Genomic DNA, 24267 nt, shown 5'->3' with positions numbered 1-24267 from the left:
ATATATATATATATATATATATATATATATATATATATATATATATATATATATATATATATATATATATATATAGCAAAATTTTATTGTACTGCTTTTCATATTAAATTGTATTGAATATTATTAATGTACTTAAGAAAAAAATACTGTATTGCAATTAGAATAATGTATTGGTAAAAGCTCAAAAGCGAAATTTACTGATGGGTTACTGTAGATGCATTGCAAAAGCAGTTGAAAAACTGAATTTGTCTTAGTAATATGTTTAATTTTCTTTGTGAAAAATATGATTTCTTATTTATTCCTTTTGATTTTAGAGGTGAAACATGAACTGGACATGTCATCTATGCCTAAACCCACACAGAATCTTCAGAATTTTTGAAAATGAAAAAAGTAAAATTTTGTGGAATGGTTTTAATTTTGGAAAGTATGTCAAACTGAGCTGACAGCATTCTCAGATTAACAAACATTTTTAGTAAACAAACACACCGGGGTGCATGCTTTGTAAATAATGAGTGAATTTTGCAGAAATCTGTGGGCAGTGATTTCATGCAGGCCTAGCAATGCCCAAACATCTTCAGCAGAGTTTCCATATTTGCTAGAATAGATGATGAATCACAGCCAATCCTCCTGCCAACTGACACCATAATTAAACTCACACCTGCTGAAACCAGAGATCACATCTCCTTCTCATAATCTCATCTGATCACCTCCACCTTGAGCTCATTTCTGAACCACCAATTACTTCACTCCAAAGCTGGTGAAGCCACAGCCACGATGGCACTGTTCTGCTGTATGAGTGTAATTGGACTGCTGTCTGCCAAAAACTGTATCGTGGGCTCTAACCAACAGACATATTCTAAACTTATTGCTCAAAACACGCTGCAACCAGTTTGGTGCAGAATCCAAGACTGAAGAGCTTGTTTATAGAATTCAGCTTGCTTCTATCAGTGCATGTGAAGTAAGGTTATGTTGCACTCTTGAACGCGTTCTATTTTTGATGAAATCTGGAAATTAGCCAAGTAGATTTTTTTTTTGGTCTTGGAACATTCTGATTAAACAATCATTGACCAATCCAAAATCACAGACAAACGATTGGTTGATTAAAATGCTGTAAGTTTAGAATCCGAAATCTGATTGGCTGACAGTAATGTGCTTCCAGAACAAGCAAGCATTTTAATGAAGGAACGTGTTCTACTTGGCAAGTTTAAGCTAAATTTCAACAGGCATTAGAAGCTAATACCCAGCTAAGAATGAAAATTTTCAGATTTTTGGCTAACATTCTGGCAAGTTATGAACAAATGTTCTTCCAGTAATAATAATAGAATATTTGTTATTTAGAGTTACTTGGTCTCTAATAATGTTACCAAAGTTCCTGGGTATCTGTTTTTTAAATGTTACTGCTTGTTTTAGAACATTCAAGAAACAGAGTTGGAAAAGTAACATTCCTATATAAAAATGGAATGTTCACTGAATGCTCAAATAACAAAACATTTGTAACGCCTTCCTTACAAAAGCAATGCCAACCAAGGCCATTTAAAAAGTTTCCTTTTTGCTGACCTTTCTGTAAGTGTGTGACTGTCTGCTTTGTCATGTTCAATGGAGTGTGCAATTTTTATTTTGGCGTTTCACTCAGAAACTGAAGTCTAAACGAACTCAACCGATCAATATCAATAATAGACTGCATACAGCTGAACAAAACCACTTCAGGTCTCTAAACAACCTGACAAACATACACAATGAACTCTATAGGGCATGAAACAAAATGTGGGGGGTGGTTTAAAAATGCACAGTTTGCTACCTCACTGATTCTTACAGATGAGAAAATGTCAAATCACAACAGTAGTCAAAAACAGACATTCACCGCACTATTCATTTCACATCTTCACCGCGAAACCACCCACGACGTGTGAGTTTTGATATTTACCGCAAAAAGGTCATTAAACTTCTAGTATTGAGTCATGAGAGCGCTTGGATCTTTTAAATGATGTTTGACGTCTTCATTCATCACTCAATATTTTCCCTGACTACGAATAAATAAACCGACGCTGCACAGTTACAGAGAGTTTAATCCAGAGCAGCTCACAAAACGGTGCACAAATGGCTACATAGGTCCTCCAAAGATGTCCTGGGTGAGTTCTGTGTCTGTCCAAGTCCAGTTCGGTTCAAAGTCTGGTTCTGGAGATGCACAAATCTCGGTGCAGCCGCTCTTCAGAATCTCGTTCCACCACTGGACCGCTTCCAGTCGGCTCTGAGCTGAGGTTCTGGGTTTGTCGAGGGGTTGAAGGTTGTGCTCTGTGAGATGTGGATCACATCGAGAGGCTTGGGGCAAACGGGCCCCTGTGGCATTTAGGTCCATGTGGCAGGGGCATGTACTACGCTTCCCACAATGCAATTTTTCACCAGGGGACTCCAGCAGTTGGTCCTTGCATTTGGTCAGTCTCTGAAAGGAGCGTAAGGAATTGATTAGTAAAAAATTCAAAGAAAACAATGGTAATAATATTATTATAGAATTTATTTCTGTGATGCATCTTATCTCTGGTCTTTAATGTCACCTGATGTATCAGAAATCATTATAATATACTGATTATTGCTTAGTTGTTGTTATCAGTGTTTGTTCATGCTCAATTATTAATGATGTTTCATATTTCATATTAGCAATATTAAAAAAAAATGTGTTTTTTAATATTTTTGTTCAGGGTTCTTTGGTGAATAGAAATGTTAAAAGAACAAAATTTATTTATAACAAATGTTTTTTTTTTTTTTTTTTTTACTTTTAACTTTTAACTGATTTCCACAAAATATGAAGTCTAAAGCAGCAAAGACTGACAAAAATAAATATTTCTTGAACATAAAATTAGCATTTTAGAATGATTTCGGAAGAATCATGTGACACTGAAGACTGGGGTAATGATGCAGAAAATTCATCTTCGATCACATAAGAATAAATGTTAAATTACGGTTTAAATTTTGATGATTCCAAACCTCAACGTTTATATTTTTAAAACCTGTACGCTTTTGTACTGTGACTGATAATGGGGGGAAGATGCATCTGTCCACTAACACTGGATCACCCATCTGACTGATAATTAGCACACTGTATCATTCTGTTCCTGGATTAATTGGACAAGACGTAGACAAGACTGAAGCTGACTTGATTTCATTGCTATACATTTTCTAATTACAAACACAAAGATGCACACAGCTTGAAAAAGCCCAGAGCTGCCTATTTAGAGAGAAAGAGGACTCTGCTTGACATGTAAAGTGTTTTGATTGCTTTATTTCATGTTTAGAGGTGAGATAAGAGGTGGCGTAGAAGATAAGAGATAGAAGTATGCTCAAGGACAGCTGCAAGGCATCTGCTAAATGGGGAAAAAAGTGACAAAAGTGCAACATGTATCAGAAAGCATGGTATAATAGGTGTAGATGTATTGTCTATTTATGTAACTGGTGAAATATAGCATCTGTGTGTGTGTGTGTCTGAAGAGGTGGATAGGAGAAATGTAACACTCTGCGGCCTGTGTTTGGTATGGCTCTTGGAGCACACACACTCAAGAGTGGACATGACAAGTGCAGGTTTCACTGTGTGCTCGTACAGAAATCTCCCCACAGTACAAGAGAGAGAGAGACAGGGAGTTGGCAGACCTTCTCTAATAATACACCATGTGCTGCTTCAGAGATCTTTCTCTGAATCCAGGCCATGTCTCTGGTGTGAAACAGACATATGCACCCTTGACCAGACCGGAGCGGAGTGCATGCAGGGAGATCAGTCCCAGAGCAGCGGGAGACAGAGCTTAGCCAGCGCTAACATTAGCACAACATTAACCCAGAACTACATACAGTCAGACGCTTCAAAATTGTGATGCATTCACAATTTCATTTCCACTGACCTTTAACAAAGCGTTATATTATTTTATACACCATATGAAAATTTATTTAGGTCTCACAAAACATACTGAATATCACTATCGAACTGGACAAATGATTCTCAATTCAGTAAGTGAGTCAGATTAATTGAGAATCTCCTCTAAATTATTAATAAATGGTTGTAATTCACTAAAAACAGCCAGCCCAATAGCTTTCACTAGTTCTTTTAGAATTAAAATCAAATTGGCGCCACTAATTACAATGTTGTTGTTTTTTTTTGATTCGCTAAGAATTGGTTCAAGCTGTGTTTTTGTTTCGTTAAAAACAATAATCAATAACATCAAAATCAGATTGGCATCACTAAGAAATCAGACTGTGATGGCTGTGCGGTGTATTTGATTCACGGAAAAAGACTGATTCTTTTGGGAATCTGACTTGCACTTTATGATTCTGATTCACTTTTAAGATATGACTTTCAAGATTCATTCTCGCAGACATCAGACTTCACTTCTTGCACTGTGTTTATGATTCGCTACAAAGTCATTTTGTTCAGAGTTTGACTACACTGGTGACATTGTATATTTGTGATTCGTTCTAAAGAAATGACTCATAAGAGTTATTCTCTCGGGAATCTGACTTCATCGGTCTTACTGTATGCTTGTGGATATGCTAAAAAGAACCAGCTTATATGAGTCATTCTCTTTGGTCATGCTGCATGTTTACGTTTCATAAAAAAAACTAGCTCATAAGACTCATTTTCGCAGGAATCTGAATACAATGTTAATACTGTGTGTTTGTGATTCGCTAAAATAAACACAATCCATCATTAACTCAGAAATTTGACTATTGTGCTGTGTGTTTAGTGCTTAAAAAAAGCAAAGCATAGACTCAGAATGTGTGTCTGAGCACCATTAACCATTTTTTATTCCCGAACCTTACTTTAAATAGGTATTTTCAATTTCATTTCATCTCTTTCTCATTGATAGTGACACATTTAAATAGACGATTTTTGTCAGGAGGAACGTCTGAGAAGCAAAGACCTTTTAATTCCACTTGTGTCATCTAGAGATTCAGAAGAGATTTCGGCAACGTCCTAAAAACAATAATGAACAACCTAGCAATAAATGATTTTTGACAGCGTCCAAAAAAACATCAATCTGATCTGAGGAGCAACCAGGAACCAATCACATAAACCATTAGAGAAGCTCAATGTGTCTTAAGGGGGCACTGAAATATGACTCTTAATAAAATGTGTCCTGTTTATAGGCTTTTAAAGCTGATTCCCATGCATAACACGTCAGTCAAACCAGATGTTGCTGAGTGAACACACAAGATCTTCCCCCATCATTCCCCTGGGCCCCTACCCTTCTCTAGATCACACAATATAAGAATCAGATGCCATTTAAAGAGCCTGGCAGTGTTTTCTCAGGCCAGCAGGAGGGAAACGGCACGTAGTCTCAAATAAAAACACAGTAAACGGACGGAGAGTGATCCGACCCATATAAACGGCTTTATGAATAGACCGTAAGAAGTAATTGAATTCACTTAGTTCTATTTTGGTCAGGGACCGCCATTTGTGGTCGTCTTTTTCTTTCTTTTTTTTTTTTTTTTCCTCCTAACAGATGTTCCCCTCTGAGCTGGACTCAATTCAGTAAATTCTCACAATGCTCTTGGGGAAGGGGCTTTAAAAATCTCGACCATCCAACCCTGAGCCCTCTTATGAAAGGCAATTTCATGTCCTCCGTTAGTACAATAACATGCTGTGCTTTGTCAGTGCCACTATACACTAAAGAACTCATTTACTATAGACTTCGGAGTAAAATCTATAGCTATATAAATGAAAAATATTTGTGCTTTTTTAATTCTTTTTTGTAATTTGTTATTGTATGTGATTTTTTTTTTTTATTATTATAATGTTTGAATATATAATAATTCATGTTGTCGTTGTTTATAACTATGTATATATATATATAATACAATCCTTTACATGTGATTTTGTAGTAGCAGCAATAATAACATTAATATGACAATTTATTTTATTGTTTAAATAACAATAATAATAATAATAATACAAAAAATATGTATTAATAATAATAATAAGATGAAGAAGAATTAGGGATGCACTAAAATGAAAATTCTTGGCTGAAGTCGAAGCTGAACAGAAAAAAAACACTGCACCGAAGGCTGAATATCAAACACGCATTTCCCTATATATTTTGCCAGTTTTTTCACCAATGAATTTTATAATTAAATAGCCACAACATTCTGTTTTTTGTCTAGCTTTTTACGAAACAATTAAGAAAACTAAATTTATTTTAAAATAAATTATACACCAACAAAGCAATTTAACTTAAATGTTGGGAAAACAATTTTGGCCATTTTTGAGACCCCTTCTTGAATCAGGGGTGTATTTTTTTGCTATACAAATAAATACAGCAGAAGATAATTTTTGAAAACATTAAAAAAAAATTACAGAGCCCAATTTGAACGCTGTGTGAATGTTATAATTAAATAGAGCTGTTGTAGTTATTTTTGTTGTAGTTATTTATTATCAGTATTATTGTTTTACTTTTCCTATTTCATTTTAAAAATGCATGAAAATGTTACTAAGCAGCTGACGAGTAACACTGTTTCAGCTCAGATGCTTTATATATATATATATATATATATATATATATATATATATATATATATATATATATATATATATATATATATATATATAGCATCAATAATTTAATTCTATAAATTTATATCTATACTTAATGACTACACAGCAAGGAGTTTTTTGACCAATGAGATTTAACAGTGGGCGGGGCCACCTAACATAACTACATAATAGAAAACAAGTGACCAACGAAATGTCATGGTGCGCGTCTGATGTCATGATCGTTTGAACTCAGATTTACATAAAGACGTGATTTATCGCTTGAAGCTTTTTGGAGACATGTCTGCTTTTTAAAACTCACGAAATCTCAGTGTCATCCTCTTCTCGTTTATCTGTCTCGCAGCAGTTTTTAAAGTCTCCGCTCGGAGGCTGAAGCTTTCAGAGACTCCTGTGATTGTTAATGAGAGGGTTCAGCACAAACGACAGGCTTAATTAGATGGGTATTCACTCAGACTAACAGGGCTACAGCGTCTTGCTGACACGCTTGTGCACTGTAAGAGAATAGTGTGTGTCTGTCTGCGCTCCTCCTCAGACGCACACCCACGGACGAGTCGCTGGAGTTCAGAGCTAGCGAGCTTCAAGCCATCAAATACTTCAGAGACGTTCAAGAGTCGTGTTTGAGGCACTAAAGACATGTTAAACTACGCTTAAACTCATAGTTCACCCAAAAATAAAGTTCATCATTTAGTCATTTCAAATTTGAATGAATTTCTATGGAGGCAGAAATCATGGTATTCTGAACAAATGTCAATAGACCCCTTACATCCCTACATAAAAAAAAAAGATGCTCATTCACAGTAGTTTTGTCTTGTTTTCCAGTACAGATATCGAAACATTATTATATCAAGTGAAATTGCTTGAAATATTAAGCCTTGTTTATGCGTAAAACAAGAAAAAACAACTGCCAATAAGGTGGGAGAAAAATTGTTTTCTCTTGAATTATTTTATTTTAATTATTATTTTTCTTCTTCTATTTTTAATAGTGCTGTCTGATTAATCGCATCCAAATAAAAGTTCTTGTTTGCATGGTAGATGTGTGTCTACTGTGTATATTCTTTATGCTATATATTATATAAAATGTTATGTTTTTAAAAAAACATTTAAATAAAAACCAGATGACTAATGTTTGATATCTGTACCGATAACAAGATGAAAAAAAAAAAATATATATATATTATTATTTTTTTTTTTTTTTTTTTTAATGTTTCTTAACCAGTATTGTAACTACAATATTGTATTCTGTCATATTATAAAATAATGGCAAACAATAGAATGCTGGTTGTTTAGCAACAGACAACCAATTAAATATTCATGATCATGAACAGGATATAAAAGAAACTGTTAATATTGAACAGTAAATGCTATTATTAAAATGATACAGTAAATGATGATAAATGCTAATAAGATTGTTTAACAGCATCTAGACAAAACCTTGCGACTTGAAGTTGCCTCTAGGAAAGAAACACTATTGTTTTATAACACTTTATTATATATATTTTGAGAGTCTGTAGTGAAGTTTTGTTTACTTGATGTTTTTGACCTGTATATGTCAGAATCAAGGACAGCAGTCTAGCAACAGAAAAACGATTCTTGATTGTGACCTAGTTCTGCTAGCGAACAGATCTGGTGTTTGTGTACAAAAAGGTATTTTTAAAGTGTTGGATCTGCAGCTCGGGATGATGATGATGATGCATCTGGTTCACGGCCAATTATGTGTAACCGCACAGCATCCACTGAGAGGATATACACCCACAGTGTGTGTGTGTGTGTTGAGGATGTGGTATTTAGTTTACGTGGATAGTGAAGTTTGTGAGGATTATGAAAGAGAGCGTGCTTAAAATATTCCAGGTTCAGTACAATTTAACCTTAATCCACTATAATAATTTTTGACGTGTCCCTCATTTTCTGTAAAGAAAAGCTAAATTGGAGATGAACGGAGCCACATTTTTGGGCAATTTAATGCAAGATACTGTTCAATTTTGATATTTCATTTTTTTTACTTTCATAACTTATCTTCTTTAAGACTAGTGGAATGAAAATATCTAAAATGCACATTCAAATATTTATTAGATTAAGCTTTATCTATGTGCATCTGTAGATTTTCATTGAAATACACATTTTTCAAAGGCAACTTTATTTTTTTTCCTCAAGCACTGAGCCAGAAACCACAACTTTAGCAGCATATACATCACACTTTATAGTTTTATTGTGAAGGTTTTTACAGAAGGATTTATTCATAAGTACTCATAGATTACACTTCTAAAACTACTGACTGTTGACAGTATTTTCTAATTTATGGCGAGATAACCACAATCCCCTCTGTAAAAACTGTATGGCTAATCTGGCTTCATCAAATGTTCTAATACCCGTTCTGGATGCAAATAAGTGCATTTAATTACATAATGCATAATTTGCATTGTTAAAAAAACTTTAATCAACTAGATGAATATCAATTTTTATTTTTTTTATTTATTTAATAACTTCACCTCTGGTGAACTTCACCTCCGCCTTACAAGCAGAAATGCAAAACTTTATAATAAAAAAGCAATTATTTTCAATATTTAATTTTGGATCATATTTAAAAATTTAAAGTTTAAATCATAATTGCTTACAGTTATTTTATTGTGCTATGCTTAATGACATTCTATTGTCATATGAAGCGATTTCACATTTTCTTTTCTCTTTGGAGTGTTGCAAGCTGTAGTAAGATTAAAGTTTGAACAGCAAAGAAATATTCTTTATTAAAGTTATGACTTTAGAAGGTAGAGCTATTATTCTCGCTGTAGCGTTGTTGTTGGCACCATGTTGAGCTTTGTGCTTCCCAACAAGGACACAACTAGAAATCAGTGGTTAAGTTGTATTGATAACACTGTTTCAGAACAGTTCAACCCAAATATTAAAGTGTGTTCAGCACATTTACGTGGCGGGCTCTTAAAACCTGCACCGTGGCCTATGCTGGCAGTACACAGAGACAATGAAGTGGAGCAATTCCAGCTCTGCAAGGACAGCCTGGCGCTCCCAAGGTACGATGCGCAACGCATAAAAAGACAGTAATGATAATCAGTATTATGTTTCCACTGGATGCAATAAATGCCTTCTTTGCAGTAAGTTTTAATTGTTTTGGTGTCATATCTCAGGGGCTTAACATTTCTGCTGCAATGCACTGGATAGCTGGCCAATCAGAGAACACCTCGCTTTTTTAGAATGATGAAGTTTGTACAAATCGATCCGTTTCAGGAGGCGGGGCTTAGAGGAGAAACAAAACTGTACAGTAAAGAAAGATTTCATTTTGGGGTACACTGTAAAAACAATTCTGTAAAATGTATGGTAAAAAACTGTCAGCTGTGGTTGCCAGAATTGTACCGTAAAAAATATGGTAACAGTGTTTTAAGTTTTACAGTTTTAAGTTAAGTTTACAGTTAAATCCCAGAATTTCATTCACTGATAAAATGTTACTATAACGACATTAAAGTACAGAAATCTGTTTTGTACATTTGAAATGCACTGATAACCACCAAATGCAGGTGGTGATGCGAAAGTCATGTGATGACCCAAAGCCTATCCCAAGCAGCATTGTTCAGGTGCACAGTGTCATTCACGCTAAACACCATCATGGTAAGACTGAAACTAAAATATGCAATAAACAATAATTTAACAACATGTAACATACAACCCTTATAAACATAACTGATAAGAAAAGCTAAGAAACAGTGATTTTAAAGAAAAAAAACCTTAAAAAAACGTGAAATTCGATGCAGGGAATTCTGGGAACATCAATTTATGTTTTTTTCTACAGGAATTTACCATTAAACATTTAACAGGTTTTTATTGTAGCATTTTCACAGTTTTTTTCTGTTAAAATTAGTCATGTTTTACAGTGTAAAGTAACCCTTTCAAATGCACTTGGTAGGTTTTTGTTTGGTTTGCGGTTCACTCACCAGGCTGTTGTGGTGTTGTATGTGGTTTGTGCGGGGTTCTGTGTGTCTCCCGTCAGGCTGTGTCTGATCTGACTACAGCTGTGTTCATGAGGTTCTGATGGAGCTGCGGGTTGAGCAGGTTGAGTGGGTCGTCCGTCTCTCTCTTCCTGTCCATCGCCGTGCCACTGACCGCGGGCCTGTTTCAGCCAACGGCCACCCAACCCGCACTTCTCCAGGTAAACCCGACACACCTCATAGTTCATGGCTGAGTAGTACAGAAAATCGAGTGCTAGCAGCACCATGACGAAGAAACCGTAGATCCACACTCCGATTAATGCAGAGTAATTGCTGCGACAGAGAAAACAGGGACGGATTAGATGCACTTAACATTTTATGTGGCTATAAACAAATGTTTTTTTATGATATACAGTGTCAAAAAAGCTTGCAAAGTGGATGGAAACTATAAAACTTATAAAAGCTGAGGTACTTCAATAAATTCAAACTTCATTAGTGCTATATGAGGCATTTAGTGCTAATAAACTGTTTTACAGTTCCTTCTGAGTGTAAATCCCTGCCCAGACTGGAAGAAAATGTTTGTAAAAGCAAAACTTTCACTTTTTGATGAAGCACAGGCCTTGTGCTGTCAGACAAGGCCACAACTGACAGGGACAATAGAGTAATGTATAAGATAATGTATGGTGTTTTTAGAGCAGAGAGCAAAGGGAAACAGATGCCATGCGTGATATCAGATCTCTTTGATTCAGGTACCGTGGGTCCAAGAGAACAGGGTGGAAATCGATTTTGCCAGTATATAAGCTGAATTGCAATGTAATGCATGCAATCAAAGGACCCTTGCTTTTTATGTCATGTGAAAAAATATAAACAGTCTGCAAAAAAAACCCCGTCAATTTTGATTAAGTGGAAAATTTATTTAGAAAAATATAATTTTTTTTCATTGCTAAAGCTCCAGAAATAACTGGTGGCATACTACTGACAAAAGAGATTTATGAGGACAAAAAGCAAAGTGGGTCACAAAGTTTTTGTAAAGTGACTGGATTAGTCTTGTATGATGCAAAATGTTTGACAAAAAGAGTAACCGTATTTCAAACAAAAACATTTATATAAAATATTAATATGGTTGAATTTATATCATAATAAATAATCCATTTAATTAAATTAAGCTCTGCATTTTTTTTAAATTGAACTGCAAATTTTATGCATTTTTAGTTTAGTAATAATAATGATAAAGTGGTAATGCACTACTGCCAAAATAAGTTTGAGGACAAAAAGCAAAGTTAGGCAGGTGAGTGGCTACAGGTGTGGGTGATTAGAATTCAGGTGATTGGTATGGTGACCTCTTAATGTCCGGCAGGGGTGATAAAAGCGGTCTTCCATTCATCCCCCTTCCGGATAAGAATTAAATTATAGGCGCTGCTTAGGACTAATTTACTGAAGACCTGGGCTTCGCACAGTTCTTCCACTGCAGTGGGAACCAGGGGTAATGGATAGGCAAATTTGACTGTGTGGTCATTGAGCATGTGATATACAGGGTGTCTATACAGGGCCTCAGTTCTCTGACTTTCTTGGCCACAAAGAAGAAGCTGTACACGGCAGGAGATGTGGATGGACGTATGAACCCTTGTCGAAGGGCCTCCTTGATGTACTCCTCCATGGCCTCTCTCTCCGGGACTTAGAGGGGATGCACTCGACCCTTGGGCAACTTGGCCCCATGTAGCAGGTCTATGGCGCAATCCCAAGGGCAGTGAAGTGGTTCACATCAGCATACTGGTGGTAATCAGGAGGAATGGTAGCGGGAGAATGACTCTCTGGGCTTTCGACCGTGGTGGAGTGGCATAATAATTATGGCAGCGGAACCTTGATAACAGACGACAGACAGCTTGCATGACAGAATGTACTCCATTGAAGCACCTCACCAGTCTTCCAGTTAATACCCGGTTGGTGTTACTCAAGCCAGGGGCGACCCAGTATAATATCCACTGTGGCATCCTCCATTGAGTCCTTGGCGGAAAACTGAGAGGAGGGTGGTGTCGTTTCAACCTACGAAGCTACAAATATCTGCTTGCCGGAGTCGAAGTAGCTCATTGTGAGCAGTCACGCTGGTTAAGGGTTGGCCGAACACCTCCTTAAAGTGCTCTAGGAAACTTTCTAGCGAGTTTGGATGCTCCAAAGAGCCTCCGCCCATTGAAGAGTTCTTCCGGTTAGTAGTGAGATCATGAAAGCTATTTTACCCCATTTTGTGGAGAAAAGGTGTGGATGCATGCAAGGGGAACACTGAAGTAGAAAGCCCACACATGAGGTAGAATCTCCGGCGAACGTAGTGGCTTGGGCAACCTGGCTTGAGGGGTTAGTAGGTGGGGTAATAGCCTTGCAAAGAGCATGAACGAGAGTTTGAAACGAGTCAATCACTGCACCCTGTTGGGGATACATCCTTAAACCCTTTTCCTTTACTTCTCTGTTATGGGCTCATCATCCGTCACGATCTGGTCAAGGAGACACTGAATAGTTTCCAACATGGTAAGTCTTTTTAATAGAACAACTTGGGAGCGGCATGAAGCCGAACACAAATATAAGCAGATCGCTCAAACTGAGAATATCAATAAGGAAAGTAAAAGTCTTTGCTTTTCCTTAGCAGGAGAATCGTTGAGGGACAGGCGCCTTCCGGCAGGCAAAGAGGACAGACAGACAGGCTGGATGATGACCAGAGTTTGGGGTATGTAACCTCATGATCAGCCTTGAAAAGAATGGTGAAAACGTGCTTTATAAGGAGGCAGGTGAGTGGCTACAGGTGTGGATCGTGACCAGGTGATGGGTTCAGTGGATGAAGGAAGTGATGACGTGACAGTTGGGATATCATCACAATAAAGAGTTAGCAGATAATAATCAGTTAATGAAAGTTAGTTGACATGTAGTTGACAAAATTATTATGAATTAAAGATACTACTTCACAGACAACTAATGTTTCTATAACGAATACATTTTATTTAAATGTTTAACTTTTTCTGTGTCAAACAGTGCAATGCATTGTCACTATTTTTGTGAAATGATTTATCTAATATTTCTGAAATATAGCTGGTGCCCTTTTGAAATATGGAAAAAATGCTAAAATCTCCTGTTTATTTATTCCAACTTTAAAGAACATTTCAAATATTATACACGTATACATCAGACACTGACATACTATAACATTGTTAACATTCTGTGATTCTGGGCCATAATCTCAGATGCTTATCATGTCTTGTTTATGTCTGTGTGGCATTATTTCTAACTTGGACTCACAATAGCCTAATGCACAATAACTCAGATCTGCACTAGATATGTTTTTCTATGCCGAAGCATCCAACGATGCGGGTTCTTGCGGGTGGTTTAACCTCAGGCCATCAGTAAATATCACTGGCTGCATCCTGCTGACCACAGATGAGAATGAAATGGCTTCCCACCAGGATAGCCGCCCTTTCAGGAACTTCCTCCTGCCTGAGAGCGCAGCAGCACACCACAGACATCATTAGCTGTCACCAGTGTCAGGCTCTTACCCTGATCTCAGAGCAGTTAGTATTTTCAGCTAATATTTGATTTCAAAGCGTCAGAAAGTAAACAGAACAGGTGTGGCCTCTGGGCAGAAAAACTGATTTGGCTTTTATGATCTGTCAAATCATTTTTTCGGTTCATAAAAAATATTAACTAATATTCTAATTATTCAGTTATGTATAATGATGACCACTACACAGCTACTCTATTTTTAATCTCTTTGTCACTTCATCATTCAAACTCAAATTAATATTTAATAATAATTTCTGAAATATCTGGTGCTCTGGAGCCATGAAAACAGAGCATGCATTTTACATTTAATACTTTATATATTAAAAATGTACTTGGCCATTAATATTTAAATATTAATTTATAATATGATTTAATAAAAGTGGATTATGAATTGTACATCGAATATGTTAATCTTTGGTTTAAATTAGCCTTAAATTATGTAATTCTGATAATATTTAGATTAAAAAACTGAAAATATTATTTTATAAATATAATATTTGTCAGTTTATAATTATATAGTATATGTTTAAATGTATTGTTATTGTTTTAAACATGAACATAATTAAGGTATTATGTATTGAGTTGTCAATGCTATGAATTATTGTTTTTTTGCCATTTGACATACTACTACTACTAATACTACTACTACTAATAATAAAAATAAACAGGTGACAATACAGGTAAAATATTTATATTAAAATATAATGTTGTTCACAGTGGTTTTGTTCAAATGTCTGGCTTTTATGATGCAGCATTATTAATCATATGAGTACTATGATAACTTAGCTTCTTTTAGTGTTTTTTACTAACTGATATTTAAAGTATGTATACGTACATGACTTATAGTAACCAATAACTAGAAATACAATGGTCTTTTGTAATAGCACTGCTGCAGCAAACCAGAACTATGCTGGCCTTTGTAGTGCTGTTGGCTTTTTTCAAATTAGAATTTTTTTTAAGCCATAGTACTGAGCTGAGATCACATGACCAGCTGTATATTATACCACTGTCACTGGGAAACAAATTTTTACTGTACGTGTGCTGTTGTAATCAGTGTCGAAGGCATGAGACTCACTTGTGAGAGTAGCCGTCTGGAGACGTGGTCAGGTTGACCTGCATGACTGTCTGAAACTCGGTGTTGTTGCAGCAGTACTTGAAGGCCGTGTTGTTATGATGACAGCAGAACATGTAAGTCTTGTTGTCCGAGAGACGGGGACAGTGGAAACCAAAGTGATAGCGCCCCTTGTGGTCAGTGTAAGGCTCACAGACCCGAAAGTGAGCAGAGAGAGCTGTACAGAAAGACAATCATAAACAGGACAGTGAGCGTGATATTTCGGGTTGCCAGGTTTTCACAACAAAATTTATCCAAAACTTAGTTACTCAAAAATCAAATCACGTATCAGAGGTGGTAAAAATTACAATTTAAGGGGCTAATGCTCATGTCATTGGGATTGCTTCCCCTGCACGAAAAACAACCCTTGGAAAGTGTAATGCATCCCAATTCCACAGGAAAACCACAGACTTGGCAACGCTGGTGAAATGAGAGTTTTTAACTTTTTATTTATTTATTTATTTTTAATTAATAATTTTTTGACATTATTTACTTTCTGAATGCATGTTCTCTTTTTTTTACATTATTATTATTATTATTATTATTATGTTATATTACTATTAATATAATTCATATGCAATAAATGTTATTAATATACATGATATATGCTTACAATACAACAAAATATAATATAATAATGTTATTGTATTATTGGTTATTATTATATTAGAAAAATATGTAATATCATATTAATAAATGTCTTATGAAAGACATATAATATATAAAATGGAAGTAAAATTATAAAGATATAAATTGATATTAAAGAAATTATTAAATAGATATAATAGAATAATAGAATAAATATACATAGAGTAATATAATAGAAATAAAATCATTAGTAAATATAAAATAATTTGTAATAAATGTCAAAAATGCCCCCTCTTAACATGTTTTGTTGCACGCAGTTCAAACGGCTGATCTTCAGCAAAGTCTTTTAATTAATAAGAGATGCATTTAGTGGATTTCATATATAATTCACCCTGATTTAATGACGCTCACCCCATTTAGTGGACCTCTCAGAAACCAGATGATATTCTGAAGCATAAAAACGTGCCAGGAATAATTTTCTCACTGATTCGAGCGCAGCACAAAAGCAGTGCTACAAGGCTTGTTTTTAATATACGACAGTCGTAGTTCTGCTTCATTATTCATCTCTGAATTCAAAACAGAGAGTGACAGCGAGGTCTGAGCGACTAACCCGTGTTGACACGATTCACCCTGAACAACTCAAACAGAACCAGCAGACGTCACATAAGACTGCAGCACCACATGTACTTGTTTTGAATCTCAATCTCTGAGAGAGCAGACATACTAAACAAAACCTTCATGTCTTCATGATAAATCTGCACTTCTTCAGGAAGACTTACTGTACATGAAAATATACTTTAGCTTGACTCAGCCCGATTAGTTTAATTGACAAAAGGAGAAAGTAACTAGAGCTAGAGCTTCAAAACTCATTTAGACTGGGTCCAAATTATGCTTTTTTTTTTTTTTTTTTTTTTTTTTTTTATTGAGGTGGTTTAATAAAATCTTGAACTAAAGGAAGTCAACACAAAGAGCCGGGGGTCTTAAGAAGCATAAGTACTAAACGCTTTCTGTGTATTACATAATGAACATTTCCAAACAATGTTTTGGTAATCAAAGTTTGATTGCAAGTTATACAAACTCATATTTTAGCCTGACGCCAAATAAATGTTTGCAAACAGAAGTCGTGTTTGCCCGAGGAGGTAAGCACAGCAGTAATACAGGTATGTTTGATACAAGGTAAAAAGCAGTAAACATTATACTTCACTTTGTAATAAAATTCACTGCATATTAAAAGCGACTGTTCTTAAGGTCTTAAAGTAAGTTAACATTTCAAGTGCATGTGAAGTTCTAGTAAATGTCTGATTAAAAAACATGATTTTTAAAAGATGGATGTACAGATATACAGTAATTCTGTATATAGGTGTGTGTGTGTATGAAAGACAAAACTATATTTTTAAGCATCAAAACAATTTAAACATTTAATACAGCTTTACACGTCTTTATTTAAAATGTTTTATTGTTCTTAAACATTTTTTAATTAAAGTGTATTTTTTTTTATTTTTGAACAAAAAATAATGACTACCATTCATTTTTGGCCTTTTTTCACAGAAAGTAATTCAGATCAACAGTAGTTCATATAACAAAATAAATATAAATCCGGCATCATTAGATCATTAAAACCAGAATCATTAGATGACATTAAAAGACTTTTAAGGATTACATGATGTCTTGTCTTTGATATTTTTAATGCCATGATAAATATGTTTCGGGTTGATTTTCTCATTGCTGTCCAAGGCTTTAAACTCTGCTGCAGAGTGAATGAATCACGCTTGTCTTTAATAATTAAAGAGGTTTTTCAATTTGATCCAGCTCTATGACCTGTAATCTCACACAATCTCACACCCGATCAGTGTTATGGAGGCTTCAGTGTCCCAGCGGAGGCAGAACTCACAGTGAGACACAGATGGACAATGGACGAAACTAATTGGACAGCTCAGAGATTCTGGGAAAAGAAAGGCCGTATGAGAGCGGTAAATCTGATAAGAGGATGATTCTTCATCTACAGGCACCTTTATGTTCTACGGGTTGATTTTTATTGAAACGAATGGGTTTCAACTGACTTTAAATCTGTCTTGAAATATGTCTTCATCATTTTTTCATGATGATGTAAGTTTTTGAGTACGTAATATGCATGTGTGTGCTGTGTATATTTATTATGTATATATAAATACATACTCATACAGTATATATTTTGCAATCATTTACAGGTGTTTACATTTAATATACAAATGTAATATATTTTTCTTAAATATGTTTTTTTATATATAAACATAAATATACACAGTACAAATAAGTATCAATTAAAATACTATCCAATGATTTAAGTAATATATGTACTCTTTACAGTATACAAACATTTAAACCAACTCAAACCAAACTATATAATAAAATGTTAATATTTACTTTAAATATTTTAAATAAATACATTTTTGTTAAAATCATCTGCCAGTTTGCACCTATGAATTTAATTAAGCCTTTTCCAAATAAAAGTTAATATTTTTCTAATTAAAATCATCACAAATGAAAATGTGAATTTATCCATTTTTCCCTTTTTTTAATACATGTCAATTTGCATCTAGTAAAAATCATATTTTGACCATTGTTTAAAAAAATTAGGTGAATAAATGTATTATCAGATAATGATACAAATAAAGCAAATCAAATCATTAAAAATGTGGCAATAATATATTTGTGCATATTTACACATATGCCGTTTATATTTACAGTATGAATCATTTACAAGCCCAAAAACGGTCCGTTTTTGATATTTCTGTGACTTTCTCTGTTTGCTTGTATCAGCAGAATTCAGACAGCAGGTATATAATGAACCACCGTTGCGTATGTTAAGTCCAACCAAACCATCTGCCCACGTCGTCTTACCTGTAGTAGATAGAACGAGGAAGATGATGGTCAGGATGTTGAAGCAGTGATGATTGGTGACACTCATCTTCTTGTCCTCCCTCAGGGGAGGATGGAGACATGAAGCCTGACAGCTTCAGCTGCTTCCAGATTTCATCTTTATCTCCAGCTTCTGTTCATGACTGCGACAGTTTGCCAGCACACCTGTAGCAGAAGAGTGCAGGTGTTATGATCGCGCCGAGACATCTGTATGGTAAGATCTGTCTTTCTTCAGTTCAAATCTACTCTTGGAGGTTCACATTTTTACCCAGTTCATTTTCAATCTGCTTTGTCAAGACTTACCAAAAAAACCCCATAAAAACCCTGAAATTGTTAGTAAATTTCACCAATAGTAGTATGTTGAATTAACTGTTTTGCATCAATAAATGTAAATAAGGTTTGTTCAAATTAGAGGTTGATATCTCAAAAAATGAGCTTTCAGCACAATTTTGTTTGTTATACATTAGATGTCAACAAAATACACAACTTACAGTACAGTTTGTCTCTCAAATATTACATGGACAGAGGCAATTTTTTATGACACACGTAAAAACCACACTCTGACATCCATACAAACACACCCATGCAATTATAGCTGCATTATCTCTCCAGTTTTCTTTATAATATGCAGAGGCAGAAAACAGGAATAAAGTGAGTATTTGCTTCATATAAGTCCAAACCTGAAAAAATGGCACCATCTGGTAAAAATAGTAAAAAATGTAGACATTAAGGCCTTGTCAACAGAATGAAAGCACATTAACAAAAATTGCATAATTTTGCAGTTAAACAGCACTGCCCTTAAAAATAGCAGTTTTAATGGGTTTCAGTGAGGACTTTTTTGTCCAAAAGGCACCGAGAGGAACTATTTTTGTACCTAGTGTTAAATAGATTTAAGAAATTTAGGAAATGAGGGTGAAATACTAAAGTTCCAATAAAAATACACAACTGAGCCAAAATGTATGCAGTTAGCATTAACACAGGCAAAATAATGTATAAACTAAAATTGAGAAAAATGTCCATACTGTTGCACAAAGGTTAAACATGAAGAACATGAAGTAGAAAGACTGAAATCATGTTTTCTTCAGAAATGTCTTTTGGATAGTGGTGAACAGAATATCTGTGTTCCATTACTTAATAGAAGAAAATTAGGTAATATCGTAATATTTTTAAAATCATAACAACAACATAACTGTACCATGGTAATAACTGCTGTAATCCATAAAGAGTTTCCATTAAAAAAAAAAAATAATAAAAAAATTGCAGTGTGTTTTGATTTTAGAAGTGTTTTAAGTTGAATCACTGCTGTTAATATGCATGCTGGGATTGTTTATTTCGGGCTGGTGATGGATATAATGTTTATTTTTGCAACTGTTTGGTAATTTCATCTCATTTGGGCTGATTGTGATGCTCTGTAGGAGAAGGAAACTCAAGTCAAAACCCAGACGCATTTGTTCTTTCCGTCTTTGTTTTGCTTTTCCCAGATTCATGCTCTTCCTTGTTGTCTGCGCATCGTGTTGTTTTGTGGTCGAGGGCGGATCTGAGGAATATGTGCATGGAAGACGAGGTGTTGTTGGGTTTAGTTTGGAAAACAGTATACATCTGATAGTTGAGTTGTTGGGGAAGATGAATGGAGACTTGTGTGAGTTTCTGCTCTTGATCTCAGTCAGTTGAAGTGGAGTGGGATTCCCCAGCAGTCTGATAACACCATATCATCTTCTACATGCAGAGTTTGTGTTCGTTTCATTAGTCATAATGCACTGGATGAAATTTAAGTGACTATATTTAAAGGATTTTTTTTTTTTAATAGGCCAATTTTCCAATTCCCCTATGGTTAAACCGTTTTATCGTTTTTGAATTTATTCAGTCGATCTCCGGGTCTGGCAGAGTACTTTTAGCATAGCTTAGCATAGATCATTGAATCTAATTAGACCATTAGCATCCTGCTTAAAAGCAACTAAAGAGTGATTTTTATTTTTATTTATTTATTTTTAATTAATTTAAATTTTTTTGTAAGTGGTATGTTTCTTTAATGAAGACTCAATCGAATTTTATGAATTTAATAGTGGGCAGTGATTGGATTCGAGCAGTTGAAAAGATAATAAAAATAGCTAACTCTTTTCTCCCCGTTTAATTTGATGTACTTTGTAATTCAAGATATTTGAAATCTATAAATAAGACAATAAAAATCTAATCATTCATTAAATAACATGCAAACCACCATTTAAAGTCACTAATTATGCAGTTAAATAGTAGAAGTAGTAGTAGTAGTTTTGCTGCTTTTGTGATTAAATGTTCATTTCATTATTTATTTTGGTTTTTAAGGAATGTCCTAGGTTTTATTGTGCACAATTCACATATAAAACAGAAGAAAAATATAATATATACGTATATAAATTCACAATCTTAAAATAAGATGTGCAGTAAAATTTACAGTTGTTTATTTAGCAGATAAATAGTAGCAAATGCAGTAGCTTTATTATTTCAGTAGAAATTCAATAGTTTTGTTGTATTTTATTTTTGTTTTAACCACATCTCTTGTGCTTTTTTGTTAAATGAATGTCAAATGTTTTATTGTTGTGCAAAATATTTTTTCAAAACGCATTATTAAAATTATTAGTCTTTTTGTAATACTTTTAATTTATTAATCACATGTAATCTACTTTCTTAAAGAGATAGTTATAGTTAAACCCAAAAATCTGTTGTTTCCATAACATTAAGAAAAAATGGAGAAGCTGCCAAAAGATAAACTGATCGTACTAGTCTCGGAGCACAAGGGAATCAACATTTTCTTCCCCATTGACTTCAGAAGCCAACATAAGAGCCAACTTTTTACGTTTTCTTGACATTTCAGCACACCATGCTAGGCTATTGATGCAGCTGTTGCTATAGCAACAAAAGATGCTCTCTGCTGCTTTTTCAGAAAACATAGCAAGGAGATTGCTAAAATAAACCATGTGACATCAGATGTTCAAATGTAATGTTTTAAAGCTACGAGAAAGCTCTTTGCTCACAAAAACTAAAATAACGACTTTATTCAACAATTTTGTCTCCTCTATGTCTCTATAGCACCATTTCGGAGAGTATCACAAGCGTAAGCAATGTATACTGTTCTGTGTCAGCAACAGTATACACAGATATCTTGTTTACACCTTGATTCGAAGGCATCTGTGTGTATTGGGTAACTGTTTCTTTAATAAATGTTTGCGAACTTTGAGCACAATTCATCAAGACATACTTTATTTATTCCAAATTGAAAACGATTGATGTTAGCATTGAAGTAAGGTGAAAAAAGAGAGAAATAAATGTAATCAATAATAACAAAGATTGTGAACAAAGCTAAGATTTAAGACAAAAAAAAATGTTTAACATCAAGTCAGAGAAGTATATTATACAGAAATGTCAGGAAATTGAAAAACTTTCAGATTTTCAGCTTTCGTCTTAGTTAACTGAATGGATATTTGCCCCAGAAATGATTATAGCGTTTAAAAGGAACATGCTAATCATCTCTTAAATCATTAATAAAGGAAGTAATAAAGTACAGCGGCTAATAATACGCTTGATTTAGCAGCTTTTATCTCGGCGGCAGAGTTGAAATGTTAACATGAAATATTAGACTGCGCTTCTGAGTATGTCAGCTGTCTTTATGAGAACATTTGTGCCGAGAGGCTCACCGCGGCTTTCTGTTGATTACGAAGCGAGCGAGAACAAGGCAAGAACGTCATGTAATATTTTTAGCATTTTAATTTGGTGTTGAGTGTCAGAATGTGACATTTCTCCTTTTCTACAGAATTCATCATAACTAACTATTGTTCCTATTCCTCTGGTAGTAACTGTGTCTCAGAAGATATCCGGTATGCAGAAGGTCATATTTTCCATATATAATTCAAGATTATTCCCTGTTGGGTGTAAGATCTATCTATCTATCTATCTATCTATCTATCTATCTATCTATCTATCTATCTTATATATATATATATATATATATATATATATATATATATATATATATATATATATATATATATATATATATATATAATTAGTGTCAAGTGATATTCTCATCTAAAATAAACGTTTTTGTTTACATAATATATGTAACTGTACTGTGTACATTATGTATTTATGTATATATAAATACACACACATACACTATATATTTTAAAAATATTTACTTTTTGTATATACATTTACATTATATATATATATATATATATATATATATATATGTTATATATCTATCTATTGGAATATTTATTAACATATTAAATTCAAAATGTATTTTATTTTTTTAATGGTTTTTAAATTCTATTTTTGAATAGCTTTTTAATAATTTGTTTATTATGTAATAATTATCACACATTTAAAAAAAAATTCTAATAGTTTTGTAATATCGTTTTAACATATTTAATAGTCTGTATTAAAAATGTATTATTCTTTATTCTTAATAAAATGTTTTAGTTTTACATATATATGTGAATAGTTATTATTATTGAATTCTTTAAGGCATTTTACCTAGCTTATATAGCTATATATCTATATATATATATATATATATATATATATATATATATAGATATATAGATATATAATGTATTTATTTTTGGAAACACTGATTTTTTGGTCTTGAGCGTATGTGTGTGCTTTTCCTGTGAACAAATGAGGTATTCCCTCTGATTTCCATTTTTCCTGTTTTCCGGCTCTAAAACCGGTCAGTTCCTCCCTCTTCCTCCTCTATTACAGCTTCTTTGTGTTCTCTAAAGATAATTTCATGTGATTTAGGACAGCTTCTAAATATATAATAATTACTGTGCTGTGAGATTTAGCTTTCTTAACCCTCCTATAGCATTGAAGCGTTTCTTGATTTACCAACCAATGCTCATCACAAAAAAAGCATTTTCGGCTCATGTTATCATAAGCTGTTGACTAACCACAACACCACGCTGTACTAAACACCAAAATAAACCTGCAGAAGTAAGTGAAACACCCACCCACTCCATGCAGGCATCTTGTTAAGAAACATCAGCATGAATCTTCAGCTAGTTTAGGCTGGTTTGCCCAACACAGTCACGGTCAGGTGGCCAAAATCAGCCTAAGACCATCACATTTGACCAGTAGAAATCTTTGATGCCTCTTTGATGACCATTTTTTCAGGCAAAAACCAATTCAAACCAGCTTAGCTGTCTTTCTAGCCCGACATGTGCTGTAGACCTGAAATACGCAACATGTTTTGTTCTTTTGATCTAGCGTTAAATAAACCTGAATGAAGCACCGCTGACTCTGGCTGATGGGGTGGGACTTAATCAGAGTCGCTGACATTCGTGTCACTGTCCTGTTTGGTATATTTGCCCTCTATTTGTGAGCGGGACCAAATGTCACGTCTGCACGGAGCTTCATGATTAGCATGCAGGGCCTGAATTATCATAAAGCGCCTCTATTAGCATACAGTCTTTGGCTGGCTTTCTCAATTTCCAGCACTGCCTAGAAGCAAATCACAGCCTGTCTTGGGCGAGTGTCAGTCAGAGGAGAGCTCAGAGCAATCATTCACTTTAACTGGGGAGATATGATACTTCTCTTTTCTTTATCTCTCTCTCTAGTTCAGAGTTTTTCCCAGTGATGGAGAAACATACTCAGAAATAAGCAATAACTGTGTGACCAGAGCAAAA

At 34.4% G+C, this 24267-nt stretch overlaps 1 protein-coding gene and 1 long non-coding RNA gene across 3 annotated transcripts in view; one reads left to right on the top strand and one right to left on the bottom strand.

Moving 5' to 3' along the window:
* Positions 1-82: 82 nt before the first annotated feature.
* Positions 83-18723, bottom strand: shisal1b (shisa like 1b). Of its 2 annotated transcripts, XM_043227771.1 has the most exons (4): positions 18587-18723; positions 15083-15296; positions 10471-10797; positions 83-2440 (listed from the first exon to the last, which is right to left on the bottom strand). In XM_043227771.1, coding segments are annotated over exons 1-4 (609 nt in total). In that variant the 5' UTR covers positions 18654-18723; the 3' UTR covers positions 83-2439. The 2 variants fall into 2 exon arrangements, with proteins under 2 accessions (XP_043083706.1, XP_043083705.1); XM_043227770.1 differs by lacking the exon at positions 83-2440 and having other exon boundaries at positions 10467-10797.
* The window catches only part of LOC122330615, a 22774-nt gene continuing 15721 nt past the window's right edge, over positions 17215-24267 (top strand). Inside the window, exons 1-2 of the long non-coding RNA XR_006248043.1 lie at positions 17215-17676; positions 18672-18818. This is a non-coding gene — a long non-coding RNA (uncharacterized LOC122330615). The remainder of the gene's footprint in view (positions 17677-18671; positions 18819-24267) is intronic.

This window comes from Puntigrus tetrazona, chromosome 25 (genome assembly GCF_018831695.1).
Source record: "Puntigrus tetrazona isolate hp1 chromosome 25, ASM1883169v1, whole genome shotgun sequence".
NCBI classification, from domain to species: domain Eukaryota; kingdom Metazoa; phylum Chordata; class Actinopteri; order Cypriniformes; family Cyprinidae; genus Puntigrus; species Puntigrus tetrazona.
This window is presented reverse-complemented; position numbering and strand designations above follow the sequence as displayed.

Bases quoted from the DNA above. Each gene is read 5' to 3' on its own strand.
- shisal1b (XM_043227770.1), bottom strand. From the start codon at position 18,653: ATGAGTGTCACCAATCATCACTGCTTCAACATCCTGACCATCATCTTC. The intron at 15,297-18,586 runs GTAAGACGACGT...CTTTCTGTACAG, and splicing joins CCTCGTTCTATCTACTACAG to CTCTCTCTGCTCACTTTCGG. The intron at 10,798-15,082 runs GTGAGTCTCATG...TCTCTGTCGCAG, and splicing joins CCAGACGGCTACTCTCACAA to CAATTACTCTGCATTAATCG.